The 23,742-nt window shown below is 55.9% G+C and overlaps 1 protein-coding gene across 2 annotated transcripts in view; it reads right to left on the bottom strand.

The window, feature by feature from the left end:
* Positions 1 to 19,837, bottom strand: part of NECTIN1 (nectin cell adhesion molecule 1) — a 67,255-nt gene extending 47,418 nt beyond the window's left edge. The window contains exon 1 of one of the 2 annotated variants that reach the window (XM_058545006.1): positions 18,922 to 19,837. In XM_058545006.1, the coding sequence (XP_058400989.1) occupies positions 18,922 to 19,000 (79 nt within the window). In that variant the 5' untranslated portion in view covers positions 19,001 to 19,837. The remainder of the gene's footprint in view (positions 1 to 18,921) is intronic. The other variant, XM_058545007.1, reaches the window with a different exon arrangement.
* Between the last annotated feature and the right edge of the window lie 3,905 nt (positions 19,838 to 23,742).

Raw genomic sequence — 23,742 nt, 5'->3', positions numbered from 1 at the left:
CCTCCCTCCCCCGCCCAGGACTGATTCTGCTGGGGTAGGGGGCACTGGAGAGAACCTAGGACCCCCACCTCTGGGCAGGCTCTCCCCTCCCCGCATGCAGGAGGTATGGCCCAGCATGTTATGCTTGGGACACAGGAGCGACAGACAGGTCACCTGACAAGCCACATCACTTATTTTTGAAGACAGGCAGGTCCCCTGGTAATAGAGCAGGCACGGAAGAGGCTTTGCCATAGACGGGGAAATTAGGGCAGAAAATAACACCATGAAAACAGAACTGTCTGTCCAGAAATAGGAGAGAAAAAGCCTCACTCCCATCCCCGTGTGTCAGGGCCTGTCTGAGCTCCTGCGAATCCAGGGACCAGCCAGTTGCTGAGCTGCCACATCTTCTCTGCTGGGCTCAGAGCTCTTTTCTCTGCCAGGCACTTTCCGGGGCCACTCTATTCACCAGGGGCGGGGGAAAGCTCCAGGGGGAAGGCGGTCCTACAGAGTCCTTTGTGTGGGGCCCTGAGCATCTGTAACGGGGCTGTGAGGTGGCACTCATTCTTAGGGCAGGGAAGCAAAGGACTCCACTCTCAGAGCCCTGTCACCTGAAGGTCTATGGGGACTGAGGCTCCCTGGACAGGGGCGGGGAGGGGAATGCATCAGCTGTCACGAGGGGTGGAAATTTCTGATGCTTGTAAAGTGGTGTGTGTGTGTGTGTGTGTGTGATGAAGGAGATTTTGAGATGCCCGATGGGGTGAGGAAGTGAAGGCAGGCAGGGCTGGCTGAGGTTCAAAAGCATAGGCAAAAACTGCAGGCTTTCATGGCCCCAGGTTTCCCAGGTGTGGGTAGAAGGCAGGGCCAACTCCCCAGTCTGCTCAGTGGCAAGAGCTTATGAATGGAAAGGGGAGGGAGCCGTGTGTGGGAAGCCCAAAGGAGCCTGGGAGAGAGCAGGGCTGGAGCTGCAATGGCAGAGTGATGCTGGGGGACTTCTGACTCCTGGCAGGCAGCAGCTTTATTTTTACTATGGGCTTGGGGGTGAGGGCAGGGCGGAGGGGAGAAGGTGAGGTGGAGAAGGTTTGAGGGAGAAGACCTTGCTGATTTTTCCCGGCATCCCCCAGGCCACTTCTCTCACCACAAACCTCAGTCTCAAGCCACTTGGTTGTCATGGAAACAGGCCGGAATAGAACAGATGGTCTCCACTAGCCAAATTCCAATTAAACAGGGCAGAGATGGATCTGGAAGGGGGTGTGATGTGAATAGGCCACAGAGGGCTGTGCCCCCTAACCCAACCTGCCTACCCCCGGCTACCCCAGGAAGCCCCTGGTCATTTCCAGTAGACTAGGGACTGGGGTCAGACAGAAATTTTGGGAGGGAGATCTCAGGTGCATGGAGAAAGCTGCCCAGGGGGAGTCACCACTCAGTCACCCCTACCCTCACCCCTTCAATTCTCAAAGGTCAGGGGCTGGAGTTGAGGGAATGCCACCTTGGAGAGGGGCAGCACCGGGGGGCACACATTTAAACCTATCAAGTTCTTGAAAGTAGGGATTATACGCACACACACACGCACGCACGCACGAGTGATATAGTCCCAGGCTCAAGGACACAGGATAAATTAACTAATAACATGATCATTGTGCTGTGGCAGGAATATTCACAAGTGCCATGACGATATGGGGAGGAAATGATGAATTTGGGGAGGGGGATTAGAGACGGAAGGGCCTCGAAGGATGAGTGGGAGTTTGCCAGGCAGTGACATAGGGCCCGCCAAGCAGAGGGGACAGTGAGAGCAAAGGCCTGGTGGGATGAAAGGTGAGAGACAGTGTGCAGAGAGGACGAGCCCAGCGTGGGTGGGGTGTGGAGTGCAGAGCAGCTTGCGGAAGAGAAGACCCCAGAGCAAACCCTGGTGTGGATGGTATAATTTCTGACTCAAACACAAACCCCCAAACCTAGAAATGTGCCAGCACACGTGCCTGCAAAACCACACATCCATGTGCAACTTCACACACACAACCACAGAGCCCCCTGGTCCCCAGGACTCGATGCATAGGAGGTACTTAGTAAATGTTGACTGAATGGAAAAGATGCTTTTGTTTGCTGCAAACAACATGAGGTGGGGATGGGAGGTGTCAGGAGAGAGGGAAGAGTCAGAAGTTCTCACATCTTGGCTACGGAGGTTAAACAAAATGCCAAGAAAACAGAGAGGTGTCCAGAAGAAGCAAACCTCATAGCTTACTGGGGTTGAGCAGGAGGGGAAGCCAGCGAGTTCCCAACAGTTTCTTGCACATTTACAGGGCACGTACTGTGCACAAGGCACGGAGCTAGAGCCTGCAGAGATTTAAAGGCTGAGTCCGCTCCTTCAAAGAGCTCAGGGCCTAGGAGAAGGGGAGAAGAGAAAGAAAGTACCAGGCAACACAGGGCCAGGAGACGGGGGGTAGGCCTCATGGGAGGCAGCCATTTGGGAACCAGGTATTTCACAGGTAGGTATGGTGGGGCTCTGGGCTCAGCTGGCAGCAGGAGCCAAGGCCCAGGGGCAGGAGTGGAGGAGCTGGGAGCAGTTAACTGTAGCTGGAACCTAGAGTGTGCTCATGTCAAGTAGTGGGAGATATCTTTGGAAAAGTAGGTTCTGGCCACAGCGAGGGTCTAGACCAGTAGTTCTCAACTGGGGGTGACTTTGCCCCCCAGGGGACATTCAGCAATGTCTAAAGACATTTTTTATTGTCACGTGGTGGGGGGTGGGGGAAGGATACTACTGGCGTCTACTGGGTAGAGGCCAGGGATGCTGTTAGTGCACAGGACAGCCCCCCACAGCAAAGAATTATCTAGCCCAAAATGTCAGGAGTGCTGGCTGGGGCTGAGAAACCCTGGCCCAGATCGTGGAGTCTGTACTTCAGTCAGCAGCACTGGGGAGCCCACGAGGGCTTCAGACAGAGCAGGAGGGTGACATACTCAAACTTCTTCCTGCTCTGACAGAGATGTGCAGGCTACACATGAATGGGGAGAGGCCCCAGGGATGTCTCAGAGCGGGTGGTAGTGGGACTGGGGAGGGGTCCTGCAGAAATGGAACCAATAAGAACTGACAGCAAATCAGAGGCAAGGATGAAGAAGGAGCCACAGCTCCAGTGAAGGGCAGAATTGGGGTTCCGAGCATAGAAATGGGAAGAGCCTAGAGAAGGCTGTGGTCCTGGGAAGAGGAGGACAAGGGCGGCTTTGGGATGGCACACGAGGTATGACACGGGATGTCCAGCTGGCAGTCAGAAAAGCTGGCCTGGCCTGGGGCGCAGGTTAGGCTGAAATCGGACAGAACAGATTGGGGGATTGCTCTCTTAAGTGTAAAATCCTCCACATGGCCTTCCCAGTCCCTTCTATGGCCACACGCCTCCACACGCCCATCCAGAAAACGCTAGCTTCTTCCACGCGTGCCCAGTCTGGCCTCCCTCAGGCTGCCCTGGTCACCCTCCTCTGCTGCTTCCTCCAGCCACTCCTACGCAGCCTCCAGGTCTCAGCATCAAGGTCACTTCCCAGGGAAGCCTCCCCCAGGTTCGGGCCGGCGACTCCTTTACAGCCCTATACATACTTTAATCACTCGGCTAATCCTCTGGACTGCTCTGTGCATCACCCCGAGGGCAGGGGCGACACCTGTTTTTGGACAGTATGTCACTACTCTACTCAGCCCCAGCTTGTGCAAAGGACTCAAACAGGCAGGAGAGGCTCCCCGCTTCCCTCGCTTCAACCCTCACCTCCTTTCCCTTTTCGTCCTTTCTTTGCCACCTCCCCCTCCCCTGACCACAGGGTTACAAAACCAGCTCTAGAAACAACTGCTCTGACAGCCATCAGGATGGGACTGCACCAAGGATCCCAAGGAAGAGGCACGGAAACCCGGACAACCTCCAATGGGAAATTTTCCAGCAGCTGGAGATGAAAAATGCCACCAACAGGCCGAACCTCAAGGACACGTGGCCCCCTTTCCTCTAAACCTCCAATCCTGCTTTGACTTGGGGAGTTAGCTGGTCTTCAGGTGCCCCCTAAGGCACATCAGCCTTTGAATAAAGCCTTTAACCTCAATTTGAGCGGCTTAAAGCACTTCTTCTTGACACACAGTATCTGGCACATAGTGAAGGCTCAAAGAACATCTGTTGACTGACTAACTGACCTCACCGAAAGGATTAGGGACGAGTTACCCACATGGTCACCCCAGGAACCCATCTGGCCAGCAGAAAGGGCCCAGCTAAGTGAGCCGATGGGGGTCAGTGGCACTGTCAAAGAGGGTAAGTACCTGGAGATGCTCTCTGGGTGGCCACAGGGCCTGCCCTTCCAGCAGGAGATATCTAGGGGCATCCAAAGAGCCTGTAGGGGGAGGCCAGTGAAAGCAGGTCACTAATCTCTCTCAGAGATTAAACACCAGGCTGGCTCCAGAGACCAGAAACCGCCTAGGGGAGGGGGAGAGGGGGAAAGGGGGAGGGGCGGCTCAGGACAGGGGTGGAGGTGGGGGCTTCTTTTCAGAGGCCTAGGCAGAGCCTAGAAGGATCTCCAGGGTTGGAAGTGGGGGATGTGAAATTGGGGAAGCACCACCAATGATTTATTAACTCGAGTTACTAATTATTAACCAGCTAGGCTCTTGGACTTGAGGGCCCAATTTCTGGCTTCACCCCTTCACCAGCTTTGAATCCCAGCGCTTCTGGAACTCCCCACCCCCACCCTGCCTTCCTGCCTCTCTCCCACCCCCTCCCCCTCCCGCAGACTCTCTCCAGCCTGGCCTTGCTCTTTATCTTGCCCTGCCCTTCCCAGTGGCTGCTGCTATTGAATATCAATATCAATCCCTGCTCCCAGCCCTGAGGGGGGTGGGGGGCTGGAGAGAGCAGGATGACAGTGAGTAAAACTATTATTTGGGGCATGTCCCCATGATAGGTCTGGGTGACCTGGAGGCAGCCCCATCCTTGGGACCCATCCCCTCTTCACTTCTCACCTCTCCACCCCACCCTCCCGAGGGTAGCTCAGCTCCTTATCTCTCCCTGCTTAGCCTCAGGGTTTGGCAAGGGGAGGCACTGAAGGGGGTCACCGAATCCCCTGCTAGGGAGGGGTGATGCCTGAGAGGGTGGCAGGAGCAGCAACCGTGGGGGATGGGGAAAGGACTCCAAGCAGAGCCTCCTGGGCTTTGGGGGCAGGGGGGCTGGAGCTGAGTAGGGTGGAGGCACGTTTTGGGGGCAGATCTTGAGTGACCCCCTTGGGGTTCAGGAAGGAGGTTTCTGGGTTACCCTTAGGATATAGAGAAGCCCAGACTCTCCAACCATTTGCCACCAGAATCCATAGCTAAGTCAGTCTCAGCAGAAAGGCAAGGTGGGCCACCAGGGTCTGCCCAGGGGTCATCAGTGCCTGGGTGGTGCTGATCAACTGTCTGCAGGGTGGTGAACTTCTGGCTGCAGAATCCGCATCACAGCCTCCCTGTCACAATGTCACACAACAGGGTGCCTCACCCTGCCACACGCGTGGCTTGCTCTCCCTGTGCCATGACATGCCACAGAGCTGCTGCACCATGTCATGAAGCACCAATGGGCGACATGAGAGGCTGCCAGGAGATCACCCCACGTGCGCATCCGTGTGGGGCACCGCCCCCCCGATGATCACACCCTTCCAACTGGCCCCACCCATCCCCGCTAGGGCAGAGGCTGCTGGGAGAACTGGGGGGCTGCCTCCACTGCTTCTAGGGGGAAGGGACCACTGACAGAGGGCCCTTGCTGTCCCCTGCCCTCCCCACTGTCCTCACTATGCCCTGAATTTCTGCAATATGCTCCCTCTCTCAGGCCCCTCTCTTCCCACCACCAACTTAATTCCTTAATTCCCACTGGAGATAAGCGGATCTTTCACTGCAATTTATTGTTAATCCAAAGGAAAACAGTGTTGGGAAGGGGTGAGGCAGAAGTGGGGAAGCGTGAGGGCAGCCAGCCCACTCTGCCTCCTCCCAGATCCTCGGACAGTTGTGGCAGCTGGGAAAGCCTGTGCCAAAATCCCCGGGCTGGTCAGCCCACATTTGGAGCACCACACCTCTCACTGGGGATCTAGACAACTTGGTCCCAAAGAGCACCTGAGAATGGGGAGCTGTGTCCGACCTTTGTTGAATGAGCTCATGGGAGACAAGACTCTGGGAGCAGGAGGCCCTCTTTAAATGCCTGAAGGAACCACGTGCAAGATAAGATGTGATTCCAATGGGGTAGAAACTAAGGGGTGGGAGCTTCAGGGATACAGACTTCAGCTCAGTGCAAGGAAGAATTTGGGGCAGTCAGAGCTGTATGGGCTTCCATGTAGGGTGGTGAGTTCCCCGTCACGGGAGGTATTTATGCTGAAGCTGTATGATCAGGCAACTGGTAGGGATGTTGTTGAGGGGTTTTCGGAAGTGGGTGGGTATTACATTATTTGACTCCCCTTCCAAGCGGAGACTCTAGGATTCTCTGACTTACTCTTTCTATCCTCTCCCGCCTTCCTCTGCATGGCAGGGAGGTACCCTCAGCGGAGAGCCGGCTGGGAGGCTCTTTCCAGATCTGGGGCTGAGAGGGCAACAGGTAGGCTCAGACGTTTTAACCCACCTTCAAAGGTGAAGGAGAAGGCAGCCCCCCCGCCTAGCCACACCTGCCCCTCCATGTCCAGCAGGGAGGGCTCAGTGAGAGTGCCCGGTTTATGTGGGCATTACCCTACAAGGCCCCAGCTCCTTCTCTCCATCTCCCAGCCAGTCCCCTGCCCTGCGGGCATGAAGAGATGGCATTTTCAGGTGTCACCTGCTGTGTGTGAGGTCAGAGGGCTGATGCTGTCCCATGCTGGACTGGAGCTCCAGGAGGGCTGGGACCTTATGTTTACTGCTGCAGCCCCTGCCTACTCCCACTCAGTGCCTGGCCCACAGGGGGCACTAGTGCCCACATTGTTGGCTGAGTGCAGGAATGACCCTGCCCACCCCTCTCCCAGCACAACACACCCAGGGCACCGGGATTCCCACAAGTGCTGGCACGGGGCACTTGAGGCAGCCACAATCCTGCACCTGGGGTTCCTTGTTGGAGGGCATATAACACTTGCTTCCAAGTACCTTTAGGAAAGAAGCACAGGATGGCTCCAAAGAGCCACCGGGCACCTTCCCAGGTGACCATGTAGGGGTGGGGGTGGTTTTCCAGGAGCCCAGGGGCCTGAGCCCCTGATGTACTCTGCCCAAGGTGATCACCCTGGAGAGGTCGGGAGCCCAGCTGAGGGACTCCTGGGTGTGCTAGGTCATGAACTGCTGGGAGGGCTCCTGGGCTGGCTTCTCAGTCCCAGGGAACTGACCTTCCTCCAGAGGCAGGGGCCTGGATGAGCAGTAGCTAATGACAGCCAAGTGGTGTGAGGACTTGCTCTGTACCAGGCAGTACGCTAACCACGCCACACGCATGATTCACATCCTCAACCTCCCATTCTCGCCTCCCCATTTTACAGTGAAGGGAGCTCACGTTCAGAGGAAACAAGACACAGATATACATGCACACATAAGGAATAAAAGGCAGAGACCACTTGGCTCCAAATCAGTCAGTGGGTTCAGTCAATTTGCTGGGGAAAAATAGTCAAACCTGTTGTTTGTGATCCTATAGACAAAACAATTATCTAAGATTGACCTTCTGCATTCTCAGACTGGCGGGCAGTGTGGACCCTGCCTCGGACCGTCATCATTGACTGCCTGCCTCCCCAACTCCGTCCCCCAGTATCAGGCTCTGTCCCCCCACCAGGGAGTTGGGTGAGAGCTCCCTACCTCCGTCGGGGAGAAGATGGCAATCAGAGTCTAATCAGGAGCAGGTACACACACACACACACACAGCACATGACCTCATGCACACACACATACACACATAAACCCATAAACTTCTCTCATACACACAGAGGACATAAAAACACTTGTAAAGAAACACATAAAGCAGCACAAATTATCATTACAGCGTAAACTGTGTACACAGTGCCGAGGGGATAGGAGTAATGGAGTGATGTGAGACGGGAGGATAATCAGGCCATTTCCTGGGAAGGGTGTTTCTGAGCAGAGCTGGGGGCCTGTCTCCAGAGAAGCTGTCTGGTGTCACTGTCTGCCCCTGCCCCAGGCTCCCTGGAGAGAAGGGGGAGCCAGAGTCCCTTCCCAGCTACCCCTGCAGCAGTGCTGAGAGGTCGGTGCTCAGGGTTGTCGCCGCCTCCCCTCCCCCATCACCAGCCCCCTTCAGTACCACCGGAGGCCCATTATCTGCCTCCTGGGAGGCCAGGAGGGTTGGGAAGGGTGCTGGGCCCTGGCAGGGGCAGGCACAGGGAAGCAGGAGGCTGTTGCCTGAGTTCCCCAAAGGCCCATCCATCAACCGAGTGCAGATAATCAGAGTGCTCAGCCAGCCCAGGACACTGATTACTCTCTGGGCTCCATAAACACAGGGAATAAATCTGGGAAGGGGCTGGGTGGGAGGGTGTCTCGGTAGCAGGGCTGGCCACCCTGCCTGGGAAGGGAGAGGAGGCCCATCCATCACTCTGAGAGATGCAGCAATCTAGGCCAATGAGATCAGGACAGTTCGGGGGCAAGGGAGGTGGGCAATCATAATAAAATAACCCAGTGTAGTGTGGATGCTGTGCTCTGATCTTATTTACACTTGGGAGAAGCCTGTCCCTCCCTCCGTTTCAATTTTTACCCTGGAGCCACTGCAGAAAGTCTCTGCCATTGACTCAAAACCTCAAAGGAGGCCTGGCCCAGGGGGGAGAGAAGAGGGGCATGAAAGTGGCTAGCTCAAGAGCAGGGGGCGTAGGGGGTGGCGGTCAGGGGGGAACATCCACAGGCCCTGGGGCAGGCAGGCTCTGGGCAAAGCTGTTCCCTTTGTGCAGACAAAGCAATCCTTAGGTTTGGATGGGGGTCAGGTGGGTCCTAAGCCTCCTATCCTCCTATTGCTTCCAAGCACCTTCTGGGTGCAGGGCAGATTCCAGCCCCAGGAACCCATCGCATAGCTCTGGCCTGTGTCTGGGCCTCAGAGGCCACACCGTAATTCAAGCTAACGGAGCATGGATAATCTAGACCAGCAGAGGGTCTAGCAGGAATTTCTCTTTGGCGTCGAAACATATCAGATGACTGTTTTGCAGCCGAGTTACCTTCCTAATTAAGCAAGGGAGTTTGTGAGGCCTGAGCCCACGTGGTGACCTACAGGGTCAGGGTATGCGGAGTGGAGCACCGGCCCTCTGTGACCCTCCAGAGACAATACGCACGTGGGCCATCTGGGGTTCACTTGATCCTCAGCTGCAAGATTGGGAAAGGGTTTTGATTTTTCTGCTCCCACAATCCTCCTTCCTGAGATAGCTCTCTACAACCCGCCCCCCCAACACACACACACTGTGAGGCTGCCAGGCCTCTGAAGGCTCTGTCCTGAACCCGCCTGGGGCAAGGAAGCACCAGCTCTTTCATCCCAGGAGATCAAAGCAGCCTGCACAGGTGAACACCCTAAATCCTCTTCCTATCCCCCTCCCCAGGGAGGGGCCCCTCCCTTGCCATCTTTTGGGATCTCTGGGTGAGGGCAAGAGAGACTGGAATCTTGCAGAAGCTTAGGACAGGCCCTGGCATAGGATCAGCTTGCTGAGTGGTAGACCCATTCAGGATCTGGGCCAGCCTGGGAACACCTGCTGGGGGCAGTTCCAGGCGGATTCTCTGGGAGAAGCTATTACACCTGCCTCTAGTCTCCCAGTGAAACATGGTAGGAGGCCCCAAATGGCATCAGTGATGCCCAAAGACTCAGGGGATGAAAGAGTGATGAATAGCAAGACATGTCCCTCCAGCATAGCCACATTAATACTCTCAAGACACAACAGTGACAGTAGCAGAATATACTAGGAGCATAACGATTGTACTTCTAGAACTTGTAAGGTATCCAAAAGATACAGTAGTAATGACTGCCGAGACTCTCTGATGATAAGCACTGATAATTCCCCAAATGCTCCAGGGATGTGCCAGGTTACGCCTGTACCATCAAAGGAGCAGAAGGGTAAGCAGTGATAAGGTGCTTGCTGTGCAGGGGTGGTGGGCATTCTGGAGGCAAGATCTTGTGTTACTCCCGGCTTAGTAAGCTGTTTCCTTCATCACCCCCCGAGAAGAGAGGCAGCTCGCCAAGTGGTACAATCATGGACAGTGGGCCTGACTTCCTGGATCTGAATCCTGGCTCTGCCACTTACTAGCTGTGTGACCACGGGCAACCTCTGCCCGGGCCTCGTCTTTCCATATGTAAAAACAGGGAGAACAGAAGTACCTTCCACGTAAGCTGTTATGAAAACTAAATAAGTTATTACATGTAAGATGTTTACAACAGTGTCTGAGCATCCGAGGACTCTCAATAAAAGTTTGCTACTATTATCACCATCATCAACTGCCCAAACAAGCAACCACATATCCACCTAGCATGTACTACCAGCCCACGAGGTGGCCGACCCTGTGCTAGACCCTGGGGAAACCAAACTCCATCAGCAATGGACCCTGTCCTTTTGAAGCTCTGAGTCTTGGGGAGAAGATAAATCCCAGGCCCAAATAACTATTTTGAAAGACGTAGAGTGGTTAGTGCCATGGGGTGGCATGGATGAGGTGCTGGGGGGGCTTTGAGATGAGAGAGGTTATCCCTAGCTGGGGCTACATGAAGGCTGAGAGAAGTGGCCCTCAACCTCAGTATTTACATATGGGAAATAAGGGAGAACTTTGCGGGGAAATGGCACATGCAAAGGACTGAGGTGGGAAACGAAGGGGCACGTGTAGAGGGGTGTGTGGCTGGGTGGGCCTGGCATGCAGGGGAGGGTGGTGGGAGATGAGCAAGGGACGGGGCAGCCATCAAATGCTTCTGGGCCAGTGAGTGTCTTTCTCGGGTGTGCTTTAGACACATTCACCCAAGAAGCAGTGCGCGCAGATTGGAGCTAGAGAGCCAGGAGTCCGGGAGAGAAGCGAGCCGGGGCTGCTGCAAGAGTCCCACAAATGAGGATGTCGCTACCAGCCCCTCCCACAGCAGGACCCACATGAAGTGGCGGCAGGGCTGGCTTGGCTCAGAGGCACCTTCTCTACTTCCTTTGTCCTAGCAGCTGACAGCACTTGCCCAGAAGATACCGGGAGCGAGGGAGGGGGCACCTGGGGCGCTGCTCGGGGGCCGGAGAACAGAGCCCACGGAGGCAGCCTCACCGATCCCCCTCGGGGCTCGCACTCCAGACGAGCTGCAGACAAGGGCCTCACAGGGGCAGTACGGGTCTCCAGGCCCCTTTCCTCCACAGCAGGGCCGACTCGCGTCTGCCCAAACAGACCGGTGCTCCCATCTCCGCTGACTCATGTGGCGGGAACACCAGCTCATGTGCCAAAGCCTGGGTTGGCCTGTGTGACCCCTCCATGGAAGCAGACCAAGTGAGCCCGCGTACACTAAGGCCTATAATTCGGGCCTGGCACTTACTTTCCTCCACAAGACTGAGGCACGAGGAGGGGCAAGCTCTCCTTCGCCCTTGTCTTGTTTCACACGGCGACAGCCACTGAGCCCTGGTGGTATTCTGGTGACCAGCAGGTATGCAGGATTGCAGGGGAAGAAAGATCAAAGAGAGGGGAGGGTACAGAGAGGAGGCTGGCTGTCAACAGGCACTAGACTCTGCTAAGAGAAAGAATCCCATCTTTGGAGAATATGAAACCCAAGGCTTCATCACAGGGATTGTAGGCAAGTTACTCCTCCTCAGGGAAGGGATGGGAGCAGGAAGCCCCTGCCAAGGCTGCCAGTTGGTGAAATTGCATCTTTAGGGGAGGGAAAATGCTTCTACCATGGGGTCCCCAGGTCTCTATCCCTACTTTTTGGACAGAAAGATGGGCTAAAATTCAGGCCAAGGCTGCGGTGAGGACTCTAGACTCCCATCTCTGCTGCTAGGACATGGCTCAGAGCATCTTCAGACCTATGTGCGTGGGTGGGCCCGCTGTTCCCTGTCCCCAAAGGCCCTCCTCCGTGGAACGAGGATTTGCAGAGCTTCTCAGCCAGCTCCTCCCAGAGAAGGTGGACTCCTATGAACAGCCCTGCAGGGAGCTGTGTCCTTCTCCCCTTAAGGCAGGGGGCAGAACTGGGGGTCCAAGTGGGCGGGAGGGACTCCATGTTTCCAGCTTTGGGGAACATGCATTCCAGGACTTCGGGGGGGAAGGGGGAGGACTCCATTTAAGCCCATAGATGGAACTCAAACTCCCAATGGGACATTCTTGTGCCATGGCCACTGGCCTGTTTTGCTGCCTGGGCCACGCCTGCAGCTGTGTCCCAACGGAGCCACCAGCCAGCGGAACTAATGTCCTCTAATGAGATCCGGGCCGGAGTGGCCGGGCGGGTTTTATTGTCTGTGGCTTGGTAATGAGACTCCTCATAAACTGAGAATGAAATTAGGGTCTGTGCAGACCAGAGGGGGGTGGGGGGCAGCCCAGGAGTGGGAATCGAATCTGCCCGCCAAATCTCATCCCCTTTCCCCTCTCTGCTGCTCCGTCAGGTCCACAATGCTTTCTGAGCACCACTCCGCCCCTGGGCTAGGCCCACGCCCTGGCCCTGTGCCTGCCTGTGCCCTGGGGCTCCGTGCTCACATCACAGGGGCCCTGCCCATGTCTCAGGCCAGAAGGACATCGCTCCCCCGACCCTCCAGCTGCTCTGTTGTTACGTGTCCTTACCGTGTGCCAGCCTGGGCCCCTCTCCAACCTATGTCCACAGCTTCCTTCCCCAGGGAGTGGCCATGCTGTGGCTTGTTGTGGGAGAGTGTAAGCTGGTGGTGGCTGGTGAAGCGAATTACCATCTCACGGGACGCATTCTACCATAGCCTGGCCCAACTTCTTCTGTATCTGTCCATCCCAGCCCATTGTGTTGTCCTCATCTACGGGATCTGGAGCCAGAAGCGCCGGCATCTAATTTGGCTACACTGGCATGAGACGCTCAGCCAGGTACTAAACCCAAATCTCGCTTTCCTCATCTGCAAAATGGAAGAACTACTAATACCACTCACACGGGATTATTGAGAGGATCAGCTGAAACTATGAGCTGAAAAGAGTGCTCCAAACATTATCATTCTTATTGGCGAAAAGATTGACTCTGCAACAGGAGAAATCGAATGAAGGACTTTCTGCCAGTGAGAAGGGGATGACCCAGGTGGGATTCTCAACCCATCTGGCTGCAGCATCTCATCAGATGAGTGGACTGCTGGAGACCATCCTGCTGCCCACCCTCCCCCCAAATGTGGAAGTTTGAAGGGAGGCAGGGCTGAGTCCCAGGCCCTTCCTGCAGACCCCAGGCTGCTGTCACAGTGAGCGCTCCAGCTGGGCAATGGCGCCCAGCTGGGCCACTGCCAGGGAGTGAGGCGGGTGCCGGGGAGCACCCTTGGCGACACGCTGCAGAACAAAGGCCGCACAGCACCTGCTGCTTGTGTAGTACACGACCACCAGGGCCGGGCTCATGCAGGTGCCTGCAGCCAACCAGGCCAGCTGAGCCCCCAGGGCTGCCGTAGCCTCTGCCATCACTTTCAGGTGGGGGCGGGGGCTCACCGCCCAAGCAGCTCCTGGTTGGAGACAAGGGTAGTGAGGTCAGCAGAGTGCAGGCAGCTGTGTGGCTCTTTCTCAAGAGAGTACAAAGTTGGCACTGCCCAGGTGGCAGACCCAGAGGGGGCCAGGACCACTCAGAGGAAAGGCACAGAAAACAGGAGTAGCTGCCACTTTCCTGTACATTTATCACATGGAGTGACAATGTGCTAAGCACGTTTCATACGTTATTCTTGACCAAATCTTCACAAACCTCCTTTGAAATCTGTATTAACAGAAACCCATTTTGCAGATGGGAAAACTGAGGCCTACAAAGTGATTTAACAGTCCACTCAGCTAGCAATTGGTAGACTTGGGATTCAAACCCAGTCCACCTGGCCCTATTTTGCTGTCTCACTATGGTGGATGGCCAAGATGGGGTAATCTCCAGGTTCTAGGGGTCCGAGCTACCTGTGGCTCCCTTTTGACTAGAGCCTTGGACAACTGCTGCTCTGTCCTGGAAGACTGAAAGGCACAGATCCCATAAGCACCTGAGAATACATACCTATTGCCCCCCACTCTCCCATCCCAGGATAAACGTTGGGATTTTCCATTGCCCTAAAAAGCCTACAGTCTCCTGTCAGGAAGTCTTCCTCTGTGTCCTTCTTGGGTCTCTTCTGTTGCACTGAGTAATCTCTCCCTGTGGAATGGGTCTGATGGGTTTTCTCCTAAACTTTCCCTCTCCCCAGCTCCCAGCCCCAAACCACACAATAGAATTCAGAGATTAAACGGTTAACTGGACAAAGGGGTGTTATCTCCAGCTCAGGGCATTCCCTTTGCAAGGTGATCCCTGCTCAGATCTTAAGTTACCTCCTACCCCAGCCACCACATCTGCTGCGGGCTCTGCAGACCTGGTCTCTATGGAGAGGGGCGGGCATCACGGGGGAGAAGCACTTGCCAGCTGGACTTGGGCACAGGGTGCTGGGCTCCCAGGACTGCCCTCTTCCCTACTCCTTGACCCTCATTCCCACTTCTCTTTCCAACAAGGCGGCTCCTGCTTTCTGCTGCATGAACCGGAATGCTTCCAGGCACACGTATGTTGCCAGTCTGGGCACACATGTGGTTCTGCAGGGCTATTCACGCAGGAGCAGAGCCCATACTCACGCTCCTTTTTAAATTCCTAGAGTATGCCACCTTTCTCCCTGGATGATCTTCTTCCCCAAGTATTCATGCAGGAAGCAAAGATTCCTAATTAGTAGCTGAAAATCTATCTCCCATGGCTCCTCCCAGCTGTTCAGAGATCATGAGAAGCCGTGGGCAAGCGAGGCCCCAGTTAACACCAGGTTCCAGAGCTGCTCTGTCTGCCAGGGAGACAACTGGAGGCTAACAAGAGAGGAAGGTCTCTCCAGGTGAGCATCTCCCTGAGGATGCGGAGGCCCTATCTGAAGCCAAGGTCAGAGCAGAAAAAGAAAGCACTGTCCAGGCTTCCCACTCCAGGGGACCCGGCAGCTCGTCTCGGAAGGGGCTGGCTAAGGGCAAACCCTAAGTCTCCTCCAAAGTCACCCTCACTGACACTCTGACATAAACACGGGCATTATCAAGGCCACTCACAAAATCCCAGTCAGAAAGCCCTAAGAAGTCAGTTATACGTGCATATATATTTGATATATGTTTATGGCCCCAGTCCTATGGTGACTCACAGATACCAGTGCCCACACCTCCTTGTCCTAGTCCCCATGGGTCTGCACGTGCACAGTGCAGTGACTTGTAGATAACCAACACAAACACACAAAGCCCTGCACACATGCATGTATGCACACACTCTATAGTGAAGGTGAGACTATATGCAGATGGTCAGAAATATTATAAGCTAAGTCCCACAGCTTATGGTTAATGTCCATTTTAGCCTGGCACACTGGCTAAAATTCGAAGTTAAAAAAAAAAATTAGCACAACAGATGCATACACAGACACCCACTCTGTCTGTCCCTCCCAAAGGTAGGAGCCATTTAATTTGCCAGGTTAACCAGGAAAGATACAATCAGGAAAATCGAAGGTACATTCACACCTCCCTTGGGTGTTTTGTTTGTGCTGAACAATGAACATTAGTCAGCTGCTAGACAATGGCAGTATCGTAGACAGAGCAACTGGGGCCAACTCTCTGCCCAGGGCCTGGCCCACTTGCTCAGCCATCAGCACCAGGATGCTGGCCGGCGACGATCCTGGCAGCATGCAACTGGGTCTGGAGTCAGGCAATGGCCAACGAAGTGGATTCATTGTGCAAAGCTGAGTGGCGGCGAAGGGAACTGATATCAGAATCAACAATGCATCACAGCTCATCGGGCCATGGACGGTCAGGCTCTGAGACACCTTCTAGTCCACTCAGCCGGGGGTGCTGGGCCCAGGCTCTGCAATATCCCCTCCTTCCTTCCAGCCTTGACTATTAGGCCTTGAATCGGATTCTGAGACACTCTCCACAGCGCTGCCTCCAAAACGGACACTGAGATTCCCGTTTACACATGCTGCAAACCCCAGGCCAGCGGAATTGGTTTTGCTGTAACATCCTGCCCAGCCAGCCCAAGTACATGCCTGTCCATGAGAAACGGGGCGAGAGGAAAATACGCCAACAGCCCTGACACTCTGAGTTTCAAAGGAAACTACCCTGACAGCGAGCTCTGCAGAGGCTGCAGAGAAGGGATGTGCTGCGGCCCAACAGGTCTTCCGAGGGTGTGCAAGACACCTGGGGTGTGTATTCTCTTTCCAGACAAAAGGTTTGGGGAAGCCAATTAGGGAGGGTGTGGTGTAGGTGGGACACCAGCTCAGCGCACCTGCTTCTAAGGCAGGTTCTCTGCCTCCTCCCCCAGGCTCCTCCTGTCCCTCTTTGGGATGCAGCCCCTGTCCCCACTGGCCTCCCCTGAGTTAACGGGCAGGAACCACAGACTGTCATCTTAGAGGCTTGTGGGGCGTCACCACCCTGCCTGGTGAAGTCTGTGTTGTCGAAAACAGACTTCTGTGTTGACACTTCAATAGCCAGATTTGGAGTGTTCTGAAGTCAGGGGGCCATCACACACACAGCAGGTGCTCCCCCTCCCGTTACCCCCAGAGGCTCCTCTCCTCACCCCTCCCATGCTCCCTGCCACAGCCCAGAAGAACCCAGAAAAGAGCATCAGACTGGCAAGTCCCCAGATAGAAGCAGCAGCAGCAGGCAATCAGGAGGAAGCCAGAGGGTGGTGGAAAGTGGGATGTGGGCAGGCGAGTTCTGAGCCTACCAGCTTCTGCCCAAGGGTCAGATGGGCACTACCATATCCACCTGCCTCCCTTCACAGAGGCCCCAGGGGCACAGGCACTGGGTAGAGGTGCTGGCGAGGGCAGGAACTCCGGCTGGGCTGCTGATGCTACCCAGCCATAACAATTGATCAATCCAATCAAGCCCGTCTGAGCTGTGGTCCCTTCTCTGCATCCCATTCCCTCAATCTGGATTTTTTGTTGGGGGAGTGCCCACACTTGAGCCAAGTGAGAGTGTCACCTCCCTGCCCCCACTTCCTGAGTGGGGTGGAACAGGGAAGGTCTCCAGCCCCCCAAAGAAGGAATCAACCACTATGCATCACCAAGCTGGGGGAAGAGAAAACAAAAGGAGAGGGGAATGGGGGTAAATTGTTCCCTCCTCTAACCTTCCTGCCCTTTAACTCCTAGTGTGCCAGATCAACTAGAGCCCCCAAGAAAGCTCTCTTCTTGCTGGGTTTTGGCCCTGGACACTGTGCAGTTCAAGGGTTCCAGAAGCCCAAACCCCAACAGTCAGACAAGTCCTAGAGCCTGAGCTTCTGCTATCTCCTGCCAGCTGCCCAGGGGGTCCAGCGGGAGAGGAAGACCTCTCACTCTCACCATGACCACCCTCTGAGGGAGGAACTCTGTCAGGCCCCTTTGAAACAGGCAGTGCCACCCCTGTGTCCTGCAATTTGTCTCTGCACACACCTAGCAGGACAGTACCCTCAGGCTGCAGGGGTGGTGTCACCGTGGTGGCTGGGCTCCTACAAACTGCTTTGGATGCCATCGGCCACTCAGCGAGTTGTGCAGAGTCCTGGCAGTGAGCTGGGGTATAGAAGCCAATGAAGCCAGGTTCCTGCCTCCCAGGAGTGCACTACAGCCTAACTCGGCAGCCAGGCTGGTCCCTTGATCACAAACTGCCCCGTGAGTCTGCAGCATCGAAGGTACCTCCTTCAGGTGGCTGCCAGCGGCGCCTGCGATCTAATAGATATTCTTGCCCCGCGCAGAGCTGGTCTTGCTGTACTCCGACCTCTTATTCTGCCATCCTAAGGCCAGGACCACGTGTTCCAACCAAACCCCTACCGTCCCCCCAAAACCCCAATCTAGCTTGGGCAGGAGGTCGTCTCAGGTTTCTTCCCAGTGGGCTGGAGGCACCCCACCCCCACCCGGACCCGCGCTGGCGTGGCCAGCCACCGTGCGAGCCCGGCAGCTTCCCCAGGGACACAAAGGGTTAAATCCAGGCGAGGGGACTCGGCCGGATTTGCCTCCTAAACGCATTTTCCAGTTCATTCCCCTGCACAATACGCCCGGGCCGGTCCCAGCCTCCGCCCCCACCCCACCCGTCAGAGAGGCCACCGTGGGCCACCCCAGGGTCGGCGTCGGGTTAACCCCTCGACCGCCGGCACCTCGAGGAAGGACACGAGGGGCACTCTCGGGAAAGTGGGTCATGCAGCCACCTGGCTGGCGCGAAGCCCACGGAGCCTCCTCCGGGGACAGCTCCCCTAACTGGGAACGGAGTTCCGAGGCGAAGCCCAGCCCCGCGCCAGGCCGGGAAGCTGCGATCCCGGGAAAGGAACCGCAGGTGAGCGGAGCGCCGCCTGTGCCGCAGAAGCCGGCTCTCCGCGCCCGCTGTGGGGCGACATGGGACGGGAGCGGGCCCGAGCGCCCGAGACCGTCTGGCAAAGGGGCCGGCGAAGGAAACGCAGCCCCCATGCCATCCTCCAAACCCACAGCCCACCAGCTCCGAGACTGACGCCCTCCCCCTGGGGCTGTTGTCTCATACCCCGAGATGGTGATTACCGTGATTATTTTGCATTTATGTAACATGCAGTGTTTCCAAACTGCTTCTCAAGCTGAGAGCTGGTTATTAAATAAATAGAACGCTATTACATATTATTATTTTTGTGAAAAACTGAGGGGAGAAAGTGCTTTCTTGCTACATAGAGACGTGCATCCGACTGCTTCCCTGCAGGGCAGGCTGTTCGGCTTCTCAACCTCTTTTTCTGCGCCGTGCCCCTCGCCTCCCCCTTACCTAAGCCGTGACCTAACTTTTCTGGCTCCTTTCACTCCCTACAACCCAGACGTGCCCGCCATCCAGCTCCCAGCCCCAGGAAGGCATTGGATGAAAAAAAGAAAAAAAAAAAAAAAAAGGCAGAGGCGGAACGCGCTTACCTGGAAGGAAGAATGCAGTTAAGCCGAGAGCGAGTCCCCACCAGCGTCCAGCGGCGCCCGCAAGCCCCATCCGAGCCATCGGGGGCCGGGGGTCCGGCGAGAGGGGCCGCGAGGAGAGCGCTCCTCGCGCTCCAGAAACCAGCCCGGAAGACGAAGGCGGATCACTGCCGGCCGGCGGGCGCTCCGAGGATCCAGGTCAGCCGCAGCCGTCGGCCGGGGCGGGGTGGGCTGGGTGGGATCGGCGCGGCCGCAATCCGGGCCCCGGGCCGCCGCCGGCTCAGAGGCTCGGCAGATGCCCGCCGCAAGTTGCACGAGTCATGCCCCCTTCTCCTCCTCCGCTCTCCTCCCCGCGCTGGTCCCCGCCCTCTTCTTCCACGCAGAGCCGGGCTGGGGAGAGGGACCCACCCCCGGCGCGCCCGGCTGCCCGGCTGCGCGGCGCGGGCTCTCGGCCCCCGGCGCGCTCACACCCTCCCGCTCGGCTCCAACTTGCAGGCGTCCATGGCCGGCCGTCCTCCGAGGGTGGCGGGACGAGCCCAGGCGGCGGGCGGGCGGCGCGGTGGGCTCGGGGCCCAGGCGGCGGGCGCGCGGCTTGGCGGCCAGCTGCCCGGGCGGCTCCGGTGGTGCGGCTCCGCGCGAGGAGAGCGAGCCGGCTGCGCCGCGCGTCCCCGCCGCTCACTGTGCCCGGTCCCGGCGATTCGCAACAATGTGGAGCTGCCTGGGCGCCGAGTCGAGCCGCGCTCGCTCCTCTCCCTCTCTCTCTCACTCGCCCAGCTCCAGCCTCTCGCCCGCTCTCCCCGTGATGTCAGACAGGGGGAGGGGTTAGCGTTAACCCCCTCGTGGCTCCGACGCGCGGCCCGCGCCCGGCCCCGGCCTCCGCCCGACCGCTCACACCTTCCGGCCCGAGGCAGAGGCGGAGCCCAAGCGAGGGCCGTGGGGTCCGGCTCAGGCCCGCTGGCTCGGGAGATGCCCCTTCGGTCGCCTTTCAGCCCGGGAGAGGGCGGGAGGGCCAGCCATCCTCCTCTGTCGCTGACAAAGGGAGGCAGTGACCCCTAGCGGCCGGCGTCGGGGGAGAAGCCGCTGGGTGGGGGTGGAGTTAAGATGGGGAGGGTGGTGGAGGAGCGAGCGTGCAGTATGGAGAATACTGGATCAAGCAGTGTCCGAGCTGAAAGGGCTTCTACAGGCCCTCTACTCCAATCCTGGCCCCATTTTACAGATGAGGAAACAAAGGCCCAAAGAAGGGGAAGGCGACTCGCCTAGCAGCACAAGGGCAGAAAGTAGCAGAGCTCGGACTAGAATCCAGTGGCCGGAGCTCCCTCTCCTCTGCATCAGCTGAACGCTAAATGGAGAGACAGCTATGCGGGGACCGACCGGAAGCTGCCAGAGAAGTGGGCGGTGGGCATTCGTGGGTGAGAGGCGGCCACAGGGGTTTCTGGTCTTTTCTAATCCACGTTCCCTTCAGGGGTTCCTTTTCCGAAAACTGAAGCCCGTGCCCTCCCCAAACCGAGCGTGAACCCGAGCTCCGCTCCCTCTACCCGCACTTTTGTTGTGAGTGATTTGCGGGATTCCCGCGAAAGTGACCCATCCAGTCAGTGCCCGCGGCGGAGCAGGCACTCTCCAAGCCATCCCGTTCACATCCGGGTGTGGTCGGCTTCCTGCCAAGGCGGCTGAGCCCCTGGGTCCTTGGCAGCCTGAAGGCTGTCATCTGCTCCTTCCCTCCGGACCTTCTGCCCCCATCCTCTCCCCCAGAAGGAGGCAGACAGACAGACGACAGACGGGGTTCCCCATAAGGAGAACCGAGTTCTCCCCGGACACCTGACCAGACAATGCTCCCTTTGCCCATTGCCGCCCTTTGCCCAGCTGGCAGGTGCAGACGGGAAGTGGCCGTTCCTGATAAAATGTAAATTCTAGTTCCTGGGAGGAGGAGGATGGGCAAGGAGGGCACAACTTTCCACTCTTTGGGATCTGGCAGTGGCCTGTCTCTCGGTTTTTCACTGAAGTAGTCTAATTCGACATTCGCACGAACACTTACACACTCACGTACACATCTTTTACATTTAACAAATGTAACCCGGCTTTCTTTGTACCAAACACTGTGCCAGGCTTGGGGATACAGAGACATCGTCATTGTCCTAAAGGCGCTCTGTCTAGTTGGGGGGCAAGGAGGAAGACAAACACAGAAACAGATGTTAGAACAAGCATTTAATATGCGGAGGGTCCCAGAGATGTGCACACAGGATTTGGTGGGTGTGGGAGAAAGTGCCCAGTTCAGCCTGGGGGGAGCGGAGAAGGGGACACAGGGGCTGAGTGAGTCATCTATCAGACAGAGGCCTGAGCTGGAGGGAGAGGCATTAAGGAGACTGGATTTAAGGTAGTGGGGTCAGCGTGAGGAAAGGCACAAAGGCCAGCAACAGCTGGGTGAGGAGAGCCCACAAAGGGTGGACTGTAGCCTGAGCCTAAGGGTTGGAGAAAGGAGAGGCCTGCAGATCCGTGAATGCCATGAATACTGGGTAGCCACTAGAAGGGCTTTATGCTGAGGAATACCTTATCACGATTTGTGGTAGCCCAATCCAGCAGCCAGGCACATCCCTTCTGGACCCTAGTGCTTTAAGGATTCATTGAATTGGGTTCTTTGCTCTAGTCTCAGACTCTGCCTGGCACATTTTGGCAGCTGAATGGATAGGTTTGAGGGGGCAATTCCAGATATACCAGTGCTCCCTACTTCCCTGCTTATGTTCTCCCACCTCTCCATCCTTGGATAAGGCTTCTTTGATCTTCTGCTCTTAAATGGGCTTCCAGAGAGGGTGTGTCTGGGGTCAGCATGGCTGCCTGGAGATGGGTTAGTGGAGAAGATGGAGCGAAGTATGGTCACCCACTCATGATCTTTAAAAAAGCCCCTAAAACATGCAAACCACCAACATGGGTGCCAGGTGGGGTGTGTGTGTGTGTGTGTGTGTGTGTGTGTGTGTATGTGTGTATGTAGTGGGTTGCAGGGGACAGGAAAAGGAGCCAGGGAGGGGGCAAAGGAAAATAAGATAGAGCTTGTTTACTCAGAGAGACGATTCACTCAACAAATCTCTTTTTGAGTACCTACTGTGCTAGGTACTGAGCATACAAAAGTGAGCAAAGCCAAGACCCTGCTCAAATAACTATATTATAGGATGGATATTGTTCACTGCCAAAGAGAGCTAAAAAATGCTGGCATCTTTTGAGTGAATGCTTCTCATTGTGGAGAGCAGGAAAGCCTTCTGGAAGACATTTGACTAGGCACTGAAGGGTGGATCAGATTTGGACCAAGGGAGACCAAGGAGAGAATTTCGGCAGAGGGAACAGCTTGCACAAGGACACGGAGGTGGGAGAGATCGGGGCCTGTGTGGGAACAGCAGGCAGTCCAATTTGTTCTGCATTCTGGGGATGTTAAGAGAAAGGGACAGTAGGTGCGTCTAGTTTGCAAAAGGTCTAAAAGTTTTCCCTCAGTGGCAGGAGGAAGCACGGGACCAAGCATCAGGAGACTGGGCTCTGCTCCCTGCTCTTAAGCTGGAAGCCCAGGAGCCATTCTTGCTTCTTCCCTGTTCTTCAACCACCATATTCCAATCTAAAGCAAACACTGTTGATTCTGCCTCCAGTATATATATCTTAAGTCTAGTCATGTTGCTCCATTTCTACTGTTATCACCCTCGCCCATGCGCTCATGGTTTCTGCCTGATCCTCGCAATATCCTCTGACAGTACTGCCAGCGCACACTGAGGGGAGGGAGTAAAATGTAATGGTGAAGCACACAGGACTCTGGAGCTAGACTGCCTGCATTGGAATCCTTAAACCCCAGCGCTGCCACTCAGTAGCTGCGTGTCCTTGGGCAAGTGACTTAACCTCTCTGTGCTCAGGTTCCTCATTTGTAAAATGAGGGGAAATAATAGCATGGAGTTGTTGTGAGGATTAAGTGAATTAAACACATTAAGTGCTTGGAAAGATGCCTGGTGCACAGGAAGCACTGTTTAAGTGTTAGTCATCGTTATTACTATAATCTCTCTCCCTGCATCCAGTTTTGCTCCTCACTGCTGTGATGCCAGAGGGATACATGTACTTTCAAAACTTTTTATTCTGAAACAGTTTCAGATTTACAGAAGAGTTGCAAAGATCGTACAGAGTTTCCGTACATCCTTCATCCAGTTTCCCCTAATGTTAGCATCTTATATAACCATGGTGCATTCGTCAACATTAAGAAATCAGCATTGGTATAACACTATTAACTGAACTACAGAATTTATTCAGATTTCTCGTTTTTCCGCTAATGCCTATTTTGTCTTCCAGGATCCACTCCACGATTCCACATTGCATTTAGCAGTGGGCTGTCTTCTAATGCAAATGATCAGGTCCCAACACCTAAGAACCCTTCCTTGGCCTGCCAGCCTCTGAGGCCTATGTCAAGTCCTCAGCATGGCCTGTGTGGCTGCTACTTCTGCAGCCTTGTCTCGCCCAGCTCTGGGGCTTCGAGTAGAAGCCGCCGGGCTTTCCTGAGGTTCCAGCCACAAACTCACCTCCTCGGCCTTCACCCAAGCTGTTCCATCTGCACCAGTGCTCTTCCCCTTCTTTGTGGCCAGCTACTTGTCTATCCTGTAGGGCTCAGTTTGCACGTGTCACTTCCCCAGGGTGGCCCACTGTGCCCTTCAGATCAGGCGCGTCCCCTCCTATGTGCTCTCACAGCTCCCCTTGCATGTGTGTAACCACGTCAGTAATAGTTTATTCGTTCCCCACTGGGCTGTCGTCCCCTCCAAGGCAGGACCGTGTCAGTCTTGTTCCCTGCTTTATCCCTCGCACCTAGAA

This window comes from Diceros bicornis, chromosome 7 (genome assembly GCF_020826845.1).
Source record: "Diceros bicornis minor isolate mBicDic1 chromosome 7, mDicBic1.mat.cur, whole genome shotgun sequence".
NCBI lineage: Eukaryota > Metazoa > Chordata > Mammalia > Perissodactyla > Rhinocerotidae > Diceros > Diceros bicornis.
The sequence above is the reverse complement of the archived record's forward strand: the minus strand, read 5'-3'. Positions and strand labels throughout refer to the sequence as shown.